Genomic DNA, 12,327 nt, shown 5'->3' on the forward strand with positions numbered 1-12,327 from the left:
CATTAAGTCCAAAGACATATTATGAGTTACCATGCAAAAATCACACTAATCGGAAGATCCAATTCACCCTTGATTTTGCCCTATTTTATAGCCATCCTTTCACCAAGCCGTCAATAGGATGGTTAGCGTTGCCTAACAAATAAACAATTCCCAAACAAATAGATGGATCAAATTGTTGTGGGCCAATTTTTGTGTAAACAATCTTGAACATCAATATTAATGGCTACCGATCAAACGGTTACATGAATCTTTTTATCAAGGACAATATTTCAAGAATAATGAGAAAAAAATCGTCACAAATATAGATTTCCTTGCTCCCCAGTTATCAAAGATTTGAATTTGTGGTGATCCCATTGATAAAAGTAGATGGATATATTCCAAGTTCAAGGAAAAGGCTGATGTTCAAACTGTGTATAAAGAGAACTTGAAGCAGAAAATATACACTAGCTAAACCACTGTAACTTAATCATACCCACACTCCACTGAACTTGCACTTTATGCAATTTACAAATTCCAATATTCACATTCTTAAGTTGTTGTTTCATAAAATGAATAAAAATGTAAAAGAGAAATTCAAAGTGGGCACTTTCAGGCGATTTATGAAACAACAGGAGGTATTATATTTCAAAAGAAATACAGTCAAGGTAACCAAGTTGTCAACAAAATAAAATTCCATTTTCAAGAAAACTAGGGTCACAAAATCCAAAATGAATGTCAGTCCAGGTGTTTCTTAGAAATTTACCATCCTTTCTCAATTCAGGGAGCAATCCAGAAGCATGTTTCCTAACAACATCGAGATACCCCTCCACTTCATGATCTGCAACATTAAACAAGACGGCAGATCCATACTGGAATACAACCATGTAACGGTAGCAACTCCAATCCAATTTGATTCGCATACCCTAAAATTAAAGTAACGTTATCAAAATGGCAATTAATCAAATCATGTGGGAAGGCAAAATTAGCATTCGTACACGGAGACATTTTATCACATGTTTGCATGCATGCACATCAGTGTAGCATCCAATAGGAGAGTTTGATAGCTCCATATGACAGATATCTGCATTGAACTTTATTATGTGCCTCAAAAAGTGTGGAAGTAAATTGATATTAGTGCACTTGCATCAATACGAATGTCCAAATATACAACAATAATTGGAACAAGACTAGAACACCAAATCCATTCTGTGGTGCATTCACTATTCCAGTTTTTAACTTGGAAGTGAACTGTAACAATTGAATCTTGGATAAATCAAACTCAAAAAACCAGAAGAGATTCGATGGTAAAGCGCCTGATGACTTATTGGAATTCCACGTGCAATGCTCAAAAAGTAGGGTTTATGATTAGTAATCAGCCAAATCAACTCCGTTGGGCAAGCTGCAGAGCGCACACTGATTTTTCTTCTCTTTCAAAATTGGGGGACATTTGCTTTGCTTGACAAAATCAAAATTGAAAATCCTAAGGATGGTTTTTGAAAGATAGTATTAGCTTTGAGCTTTGACCAAGCGGCGATAATTGATGTAAGATTAAGGAACAAGTCTGAAAGTTTAATTTTTTATTTTTTTAAAAAGAACAAAGGAATTTCTGACAAAGCATCAGCAGAGTGGAACAAGAAATGGCAATAGCCAGATTGTTCAGTTAGTTCAAGTGTCGCTAGGAGGTAGTGCCAAATGGCAGTAGCAAGATGTTTAAAAACTGCTAACAGTGACAGTCCCACCCGTTACACATAAGGGGCTGTAACGGCCTATTCTGGAAATTCCACACCATAATGGGCCATTACGGTCCAGCGTAACTTGGGCCGTTACGCATATTTATGTGTAGAAAAGAGCATTTCACACCTTTTTCACCACTTCTCAAGTTCTGGAAATTTCTGCTTCTTTTGGGAGTATTTCTAACATATTTTCGACTAGATTTGTGCAATTGTTGCATATCAGAACCCAAGAACTAAGACGTTTTCGAAGAATCAAAGTCTGGGGAATTTGGATCGAAAAAATAGGTTTTAGAAAAAAAATATTTCTTGCTGCAAATGTGTTGATTCAACATTATATTACCAAGTCAACTAAATCTGGCTAGATTTTTTATCGGTTTGGCCATGTTTGTCTAATTTTTCTTTTTTTTCATTGTTTTCTACATAATTTCCAGCAAAATTCCAAAAAAAAAAAAAAAAATTGTATAACATTTGGAGTGTAGATTGTTCAAATACATGTACAAAGTTTAAATGTAAACATGCCTGCACTAAATCAAATTTTTTCATATCATTTCCTTTTCGGTTTTGTAATTTTTAAATTTCAAGTCGTTTTTAGAATGAATAGTGCCAGATTTTTTTTTAATTTTTTTTACAAATATCTTGAGAAGAATGATGTCAAATGCTTAGGGATATACATTACTGAAATGAATCCCATTGATTATATCAATTTCAACCCCGAATTTAAATTTAATTTTTTCAATTTTCTTGAGGGAATGATATCAAACTCTGTGGGATATGTATTAGTAGGATCAATCCCACATATTACATGAATTTCAACACATTTTGGGGGCATTTGCGTGGTCCACCAAATCAACGACGCCATTCATGCGAATTCAATTTTATTTTGTTTTCTTCAAATTTCATGAGGTGAATGATTCAAATGCTCAGAGGATGTGCATTAGTAGGATAAATCCCATGGATTGCATTAAATTTGGCCCGTTTTGAAGGCATTCGAGTGCTCCACTAAATTGGTGACAAAGATCATCAGAAGGGATCAGCCCACTGTTAGTCGACAGAGATCATCAAAAGGGATCAGCCCAGGCAACCTTGTTTCGGGCCTAGGGGAGGAGTCAGTCGACCATCTTTTCAGCTCAGGAAATCTGGCAGAAGAAGTCTGGTCTTTTTTCGCTAAATTTTTTATTTTAGGAATAGCCAAAACCTGCCCCTTGACCAAAGAGCACGTTGATGGGCAAGGGGCACTAGCAACGCATTGAAGCTCAAAAGGCTCAATGGAATTGCCCATGCATCATTGTGTGGGAAATCTGGATGGCAATGAACTCACGGAGGTTCGAGGACAAACCCATCCATCCAAAATCGGAGATCTCCAGAATCAAATGTTGGATCAAGGAACTAGCACAAATGATGCTGGATGATAATAGATGTCCATGGATGGAAGAGCTAGGACTCCGGCTAATGGGAAAAGAGCGCATCCAAAGAACTCGCAAAAAGCCTAAGCTCATCAAAAGGATGGCACCAATAGAAGGGTGGGTAAAATTAAACATAGATGGTACATCACGAGGCAACCTGGGAGAAATTGGAGGAGGAATATGTAAGGATCAGAAAGGAAACTTTATCCTTACTTTCCACCATTATTATGATCTAGTCACAAACACAATAGCAGAAGCTCAGACTATGCTGGATGGAATCAGATTATGCAAATCTCGAGGCCTTCAGAACATCATTGTTGAATCAGATTCAAAGGTGGTCACTGACTGTGTTAGTAATCCCCATTCAAACCCTCACTGGAGGATTTGGTATATAGTAAAAGATATTCACAAAGAGATCATGGGCATCAATTACCAATTTGTTCATACGTTCAGGGAATATGCGGTGATGGATGTTTTAGCCCGAACAGGAAGCTCGGGTGCAAAAGACAGGCTACTGCAGAACCACTTTGATCTCCTGTGGTAGGCTATGGGTGGTTTCTCCATGGACAGGGCTGGAGTAGGGACTAACTGATGGAGATAGCTTCTGTTCTTTCAGAACATTGCTCAGTTTCTTTGAGGTTTTTTCTTAAATTATACTTCTTTAGCTTAGAGGGATGCCCCTGAGCAAGCAACAGTCCAGGAAGTACTTTAGTTCCCTTCGGTTGGGGATGGAGGCCATTCCTTTGGCGACAAGGTGCTTTAGTTGAAGGCATGTTTGTTGGCCATTTGAGAGCAGTGCAGACCATCCAGGTGGAGAGTCTGTCTGATCAACCGTGTGGCGCTATGTTGGTATTGCTGCAGATTTATTGACTATTTGTGTCTGCTGTCGGGGCCTATGGTGTTGCCCTATTTGCATACTTTGGTTTGATGCAGCAGCAGTGTTTGAAATATCGGCATCGCGTTACGTATTGCATGTGTTCAAAATATTGGTATTGCATTACATATTGCACCCTTGGGATATGGATACGTATCGGTTATTGCATGGGATATATCGGTTGAATCACGTAATGTATAGCAGTTCTTGGAAACATGGGGAAGCATTGGGAAATTGGTCGAATTTTTCAATGAAACTTTAGTAATTGTTATAAAAGATAGACATCAATACACACTTATAAATCAAAACATTACAAAAAAAAAAAAAAAAACCCAAGTGCATATAATAGGTTTTCTTCATATAGGGTCTTAATCTATGTGTTGTCTAACTGAATTGATACAAGTATACTTAAAGTCTATTTATATAATTTATAAATGTATGAAGACGTGTGGAAACACAAGCAATACATTTAAAAGCAAAAGAAGAATTACAAGATTGCAACCGATTTGTGAGAAATTGGAAATTTTTGATTTTTTTCAATTTTTCATAACTCGGCCCATCTCCTCCAAATCTCAAAATTGAAGCTCCCAATTCATATTTTTCATGCAAAACATGAAAAATCATGAATTTGTAACAATTTAACACTAATTTAAATTGATTTACAAGGAAAAAATAATCGAAAATTGAGAATGCTCACCGAATCGAACATGTTAAATATATCCAACTACTTGTGCGTTTCATATCGCACAGGTGAGATACAAGATATATCATGGGATATATCAGCCAATATCATCGATACTTAAAACACTGATGTGAAGGATGCTCTTTTTGGAGGTTTTTTGGGTTACTTGGGGGAACCGTAACAGAAAAGGCTCATTTTGGGGGTTTTTCGGTTGCTTGGGGGAACTGTAATAGACAAGCTTTTCATAATAGAAGCCCTTCAATTCAAGAGGTTATCAGGGAGAATAAGTGGAAGTCGGTGGGCTGGGCTTCTTTTGTTAAAGAAGTTGAATCTATAAATCTTTTCTGTTTCTTTGAGTTGTCGTTAGCTTGAATTCTTTTGCACGCCTGGCGCGCTTCTTCAATAAATTGTTATTATCTCCCAAAAAACAAAAAAGTTTGGCCACCATTTATAATTGAGCTCTTGGCTTGTCATACTCCATCTAAAAGTTGCACAAGGATAAATAAGCTTCATTTCCTTCACTTTGACACTCACTCTCTCTCTCTCTCTCTCTCTCTCTCTCTCTCTCTCTCTCTCTCTCTCTCCCCACAATTCAATCACCTTTGCATCCAAACACAACCTAAAATTCTCCCTTATCTCAGACACTCTCTCCATATCCAAGCAACAAGGCCAGTTGTATCGGTTGGCGGAGATGGACGAACAAACTCCGGTGCACAACAGGTGATCAAAGACCAAATCAAAAGCTGGGAGTTGCAAGTCACAACATTTTCACTGCCTTCATTGAAGCTTCCCATATGAGTGGAATATTACTACTTTTCACCAACACTTAGAACTTTGGGAGCATGATCGATGTGAAATTCCCGTGGGGCTAGAGTCAGGTAATGGGTGCAGCTTCGCCTTTCGCTAGAATTCAGCGAAGAGATGACGAGAGGCTTAAATAAAAGAATTGGATGTGGATTGAGGTGGAAGAATTAAGATGTAGGCAGAAGTGGAAGAGTTGGATGCAACAATGTACCTGATCGACAAAGTTTTCAATGCTAGCTAATGGATCTCCCAAAGGCTTTTTCTAGGCATCAAGTTTTTTTCCCCTTTGGGGGGGGGGGGGGGGGGGGTGGTGTTCACCAAGCACTAAGTACAGGCAAATCTACCAGGCTGATAAGAGGTTTTAGGGTGACAAACACCGAATTGTAGATATCTCATCTCCAACTTGCCAATGATACTATCTTTTTCTGAGATCAAAAGTAGTTATGGTGGATAATCTAAGGAAAATTGTGGGATGTTTCGAAGTGTTTCACATTAAAGGTTAATACCATCAAGAGTGAAATGTTGGGTGTTTGCATTTCTAACAATGAGGTGGCAAGATTGGCCGAGGTGCTTGGTTGTCAGGTAGGGTCACTTCCTTCGAAACAGCATTCATTCTGAATCCCAGATGGGTCTGCTTGACAACACCTCATTGTTCTCTCCGTCGGTAAAGGCAAATTCATTCCTTTCCTACTTTGTCGAATGCGGGAATCTCAACAAAAGAAAAATCAAAAGAAAATGGATAAAAACAGAGATTAGTTGTTTAATGGATTCAGGACCATTGAACCAAGTCCGGAATCTGTATCTCAGAAAGTAAGAAAGACTCAATACAATAATCATGAATGGTGGAAATGAGAGGGGAGGGGCAGATGTAACCAAGTGGCTCAAGTCAGTGGGTTGTGAATCCTATCCATCCCCATGAAAACAAATCAATTCGATTTTTTTTCTCGACCCATCCATCTGATTTAAATCATTGATGATTCAATTGGAAATCCCCTATTTTTCATTCTAGTTATTGACATGGGAATGGATGAATGAAGAAGATTAGAGATACAATAAATTCTCTGTGACCAAACCCCCCACCCCAATACCTTGGGTTTCCTTCAGTATAAACAAACCGGTAAAACATCTTTAAGATAGGTATGAAATAGTGAAAATTAAACTATCTAGGTGGAAGAATCAGCATCTCTCGCTCAGTGGCATAAGAAATTTCGAGCAGGTGAATCTAAAGTTGCTAAGTGGCGATGAAGGTTTAAGTCCGAAGAAGGAAATATGTGGAGAAAGGTGATTGCCAGCAAACATAGTGTTCAGGAGTTGGTAAATCATTTATTCATTCATCACTCGTTTGCTCAAAAGGTGTGGGAGAGGTTTCTCGTCTTCCTCAAGATGTCTTAGGTTCGACAGCCTATTCCTTGCTTGGCATAGGGTGGGTGGGGAAAGAAAAAGAATTGAGTATTGAAGAGGATACTTCATTTGGTTGTTCTCAAGACCATTTGGGCAGAAAAGTATAATCAACACTTCTGAAACATAAGTGGGACGGAGTCGAAGTCTTGAGAGGGAAAAGTTAGATGTAATAGGATGGGTTTCTTGTATTAAGGATTTTGACCATTGTGATTGGTCCTTAATGTTTAGGTTTTAGCTATTGTTTTCTGCTTTGATCCTTTTGGTGCTCTTTTAGTAAAATTTTTGTTGCCTTTCAAAAGAATATATATGTATACATATACATATATATGTGTGGGTTTTATCTTCTTCTTCTTCTTCTTCTTTTTGCTTTTGATCCTTTTGGTGCTCTTTTAATAATTTTTCATTGCCTTTCAGGGAAAAAAAAAAAAAAAAATGGTCAGACAGTTTTGAGTTTCAATTCTCTTTCAGAATCTGTCTGTCTATTAGGTGTTTCGGTGGTGTAATCCCATGCATTTAGAATCTTTGTGCTGAATTTTTTTTAAAGAGCTCGATTCAACCAAGGACTAAGGAAACTCTGAGACCAAATAATTTGAAAAAGAAAATCCCATATCCTCGCATAATTGGCTCCACCGTGAACATGAAAAGAAAGTATGTTTCATAGGAAAATATACCAATTATCGGCTCCATCTCAAATGAAAAGTCAACATTTATATCGGATTGCATCCTTCAAAAAAAGAAAAGAAAAGAAAGCATTCATTCCACCATCACAAGCTTCAGATAAATTCCAAGTGTGTATAATGCAAAAAGAATAGTTATGGCATTCTTCCCTCTTGTGTTCCAAAGGATTCATGCATCAAAAACAAGGTAACAGTGACCTTTCTTTCATGTTTGAATCCTAAGTAGTTCAATAAATAAATAATAAACCTACAACAATTATCCGCACGCCATTCATTGCATGTAGTGGGTATGTTGTATGCATAGTGATGATGGATGCTCGTATCGTCCAGAGCAACATGCACAACTGTTATCAGCTGTTCATATCATCCAAAAGCACACGGATGATCGTTTACAATGGCAATGAAGATCAACAACGTGATCATCAATGGATAACGGATACCAATTTGGAGAGCAACTCAGAGACAAATCATGTTGATGGGGTGGGTATAGTCACCTAGCAAGTGGTTCAACAATGGGAAGACAAATGAGAGTTGAAAAAACCTGGGAGTGGTTCAGTGAGGGTGTTCTCAGTCTCACGAACACAAATAAAGTGCAAAATTATTTTTCATGAGTCAACATGGCCCTCACATATGGAGCCCCTCTATTTATAGGTAAAGCTCAACGAAATTTTCCTAATACATAATTTCTAAAGCAACAACCAATCACAATGAATTATCAAATCTAAAGACCAATAAGAAATAAAGTAATAACAAGATATAACTAAGCAATCTAAATAATCTAGAAAGATAGAAATTTATGACGTTTCCTAATTGCGGGAGGCTTTGCCAATGCATGTGGTGCACGCAAACCCCTCTGCACTCAGAATCACATGTGAACTAAAGGATGCATTGCAAGGTTGGAAAACGCACAAGAATACCCAGAATTTTGGCTGAAAATAGTTCAGGGCACCGCTGCAATTTTCATTTTCTTCTTAACATTGGACCACTTGATCTCCAAACGGGGTTCACCAAATATGAAAAACCAAACACCGTTTGGCACATTGTTATATTGGTCTTTGAACCCATACAAAGACGTGCAGCAGGAAAATCGGTGCGTATATGAGCTCCTCGCAAGATACACATAGAAAGCTGATTTTTCAGCAACTTTGGAATCTATCTATCTTATGGGGCCCATTCATCATGAATAACAAGGCGGTTTTATTCTACTCCATGTGGGCTTCACAAAGATACAATAATCATCACAATCTTATGTTGGATGAGAGAGAACTGACACCCAAAATTGGGCCCAGAAAAGTAGGCACAGCAACATCCTACGCAACTCTTATTTGCTCGATTTTTTAGAGCCTCAAACTCCATGTGGGGCTCACTCAAAACCTTCAAGCCAATCACTACTTAACAACTGCCAATAGCAAGTATGCCAGGAGCAAACCCACAAAAAAACAAAATAAAATTAAAAAAAAAAAAAAAAGCAAAAACAAAAACAAAAAAAAAAAAACAAAACAAAACAAAACAAAAAATCGGCAAAGTATTCAATGGGAGTCTGGATGCAAAGAGGAACACATGAACATATAGCTACATATATGGCTGTTTCCTTAAACAGCAATCCTTTTTATGACTTTTTCACATTTGAGTGGGGCCACTGAGATCTAGAATGTTGGATAAATCGGCAGTGGTGATCAGGATCATTGGAACCATTGCTAGGTTGATAATGTTGACCTGGACCGTCAGATATTCTCTGATTGTAGATCTGAAGCATAGATGGTGCAGGTCCATTGATCAGTTCAATGTACAGAGTCATTTTATCCACGACATGTCTGGTCCACCAGGATCGTAGATGATGATCCCAATTGCATGGGAACTTGGGCCATTGGATGGTAAAGCCAAAACCATTCTAAAGTCAACGGTGAGGATTAATCTGGCCATTTTTTGTGTTGCGTCACATATGCTCAAGGTATTCTATAATATCAAAATTGAAAACCCATGTGCTTCTAACCATAGAGGCTGAGCTCACAATTTGATTTGGTTTGGGTCAGTTCACAATTTGTAACCCATGGGCAAAGGGATTCAAAAATGGTTATGTAACAGTAGTGGTGGCGATTACGGCCACTGTTACCGTTATTGAATACATTGTTGTGGGCTTTCAAGTGAATCCAGTTCTCTAATTTTTGGTATGACATCAGGTCATTCAATTCATTGCATAAGATCACAAGCACCATTTGTTCAATTCATGACATTGATTTTTCATAGTAGTGGCCATTTTAAGCTTACTGTAGATCTTCCATTCAAATCTTCTCAAGCTCATATTTTACTCACATTTGGTGAGCTTTAAATGTCAGGCAAATTTAGGGGTAGGATTCAATTTTCTCAAGCTCATACTTTACTCACACTCGGTAAGCTTTAAATGTTGGGCGAATTTAGGGGTCAGGGATTCATGGAAATCTGACAATTTTGCATGGAATAGAAACAGTGATTTTGAATGAATTAAGAAAAAATCTGAACAAACTTAAGTATCCCAGATTCATGAACTGAATTCATGGTAATGGCGAACAGATTCAAATAAACATGGTTCAGAGAAGATGAATTTAGTGAATTTTAACTATAATCCTAACCATCGCTTGGCTATGGGAAAAAAATGAAACAATCGCCAAGATAAAAATAAAAGAAAATATCGAATGCAACACAGTCTAGGAGATAATCCATAAAAATAACTGATAACAGAAAAACATGAAACCAAATAAGGTAGAAATTGAATCTTCTTACAGTAATCTCAGGTGGAAAATCACAATATCGGAGAGTAACATAGTTCAATGACCGAGAAGTTGGAGGAATGACATTGTAAGCGTTGTCTGTCTGCATGCTCTTTAAATCAATACTGCCAAAACCATGAATCTGAGGCACTCAAATCAATGAGAGAGAGAGAGAGAGAGAGAGAGAGATTAACAGATTATAAGATCAGATTATAAGATCCAACAAAACCATAAATATGAACCCAAACAACATAGAATCTGAATGAACCCAAACAACATAGAATCTGAAAGATATAAGATGAGAAAATCAACCCAACATTTTGGTTCTCAAAAAACCATGAATTGACTGAACCCACGACGGACAAAAGGCACATAAAAAGCAAACCGGACATGCTAAAGCACAACAAGCACCCTTTTTTATGTGGGAAAGTAAGCACAACAAGAATTTAAATCCAACAACGATGGGACAAAACAAAAAGATTAAAGAATAAATAGAAAGAGAGGAAGTATCCGGTGCTAAACCGGAAGCATTAGGTAGCAAGTACTTACGTGTGGGACACAGGAATTAGATGTGAATCCTTCCATCTGCTGGCCCCTCCTGTTAAAGACAAAGGAGAGGTACCGCAATGGAAATCGCAGACAGCTTCCCCCTCTTTCACCGGGAGGAGAGAAGAATGAAAACGAATCAGCTTTTGCGGCTATGGAAAACATTTCCACAAGCACCTTAATTTCATAAATGATGATGATAATTACATCCAGTTTTGTTAAATGTCCAATGAACATATTCACAGGGGAAGCCTCCATGATTATCGACCCTAGGAAAGAAATGGAGAGGACTGGAAGACAGGAAAATGCCTTGAGCGGAGTGTGACCCTACCCTAAACTCGGTTGAAGGTGAAAACTTCAGAATCCAGCCTTCCCCAAAAGAAGTAATCATTTGTTCAAGACCAAAAGCATTAGAATATATATATATATATATATATATATATATATATATATATATATATATATATATATATATAAAGATTTCAAACACTAGAAAATGAGGAAGATCGGAAAGAAGAAAAAAAGGAGTACCTGGTACATAGGAAGTAAGCTTTGATAGGAATGCATCTGATTTCCTCTTCCTGAGACTCGATTGCCTGTTTCTGACCCAATTCATGATTCCAACCCAAAAATCCATGGCCATCAACGCCACCGCTGGCAGAGTGATTCGTGGATAGACGTTTGGTTTCTACTGAATGTCGAGAAGATGCGAGAAAAGGAGATTGAATAGCCTCTGGTAATATGCGTTTGAGGAGAGAGTAAGCTCCCAACCTTCCCATTCGCGTCCTGATCAGCTTCCTCTCGCCCTCTCTGTATGCGCGCGCCGGAAAAAAACCGCTCGCTCAATGCACCTGTGTAGACCCGACGCCAATTTCCTATTAACCCCGTTTCTCTCTCGACCCACCGCAATGTCCATCTGGTAAGCGGATTGCGCCGGAGCGGATTCGCTGAGATCCCGGATCAACCGAGGTGGGTGAGACCGAGACCCCCGACTGTGGGGCTCACACTGATGCATGTGACTTAAATCCACACCGTCCAACCGCTTGGAAAGTTCATGACACGGTAGACACCCCCACCTCAGCAGATAAGTTTGATTGAACAGAAATTACAATCCATACCCTTAACTCTGATCCAAACCCTAATTCATACCCTTAACCATAATTCAAATCCTAATTCATAATCTCAAACCCTAATCCATACCCTTAACCCCCGATGCGAACCCTAATTCATATCCCGAACCTCGATCCATACCCCTAACTCTTTTGTCTAAACCCTAATCCATACCCTTAACCTTAATCCATACTCTAAACCCTAATCCATACACTTAACCTTAATCCATACCATTAACCATAATCCGAACTCTAAAAACTGACCCTAAAACTAATCCTATACCTAAACTTTAGGAAAAACCTAACTCACAAAGTCAACCCACTAAGTCAACCCACTGAGTCAACTCACTTATTCAACCCATAGAGCCTACC

At 38.2% G+C, this 12,327-nt stretch overlaps 1 protein-coding gene across 3 annotated transcripts in view; it reads right to left on the bottom strand.

Moving 5' to 3' along the window:
* The window catches only part of LOC131219157 (protein RETARDED ROOT GROWTH, mitochondrial), a 51,495-nt gene extending 39,680 nt beyond the window's left edge, over positions 1 to 11,815 (bottom strand). The window contains exons 1-3 of one of the 3 annotated variants that reach the window (XM_058214172.1): positions 11,378 to 11,815; positions 10,314 to 10,425; positions 743 to 902 (exon numbers count right to left, since the gene is read on the bottom strand). In XM_058214172.1, the coding sequence (XP_058070155.1) occupies positions 743 to 902; positions 10,314 to 10,425; positions 11,378 to 11,625 (520 nt within the window). In that variant the 5' untranslated portion in view covers positions 11,626 to 11,815. Of the gene's footprint in view, positions 1 to 742; positions 903 to 10,313; positions 10,443 to 10,849; positions 11,230 to 11,377 lie in introns of those variants that run through there. The other 2 variants (XM_058214173.1, XM_058214171.1) reach the window with 2 other exon arrangements.
* Positions 11,816 to 12,327: the final 512 nt, after the last annotated feature.

The sequence above is a fragment of the Magnolia sinica genome, chromosome 11 (genome assembly GCF_029962835.1).
Source record: "Magnolia sinica isolate HGM2019 chromosome 11, MsV1, whole genome shotgun sequence".
Lineage (NCBI taxonomy): Eukaryota > Viridiplantae > Streptophyta > Magnoliopsida > Magnoliales > Magnoliaceae > Magnolia > Magnolia sinica.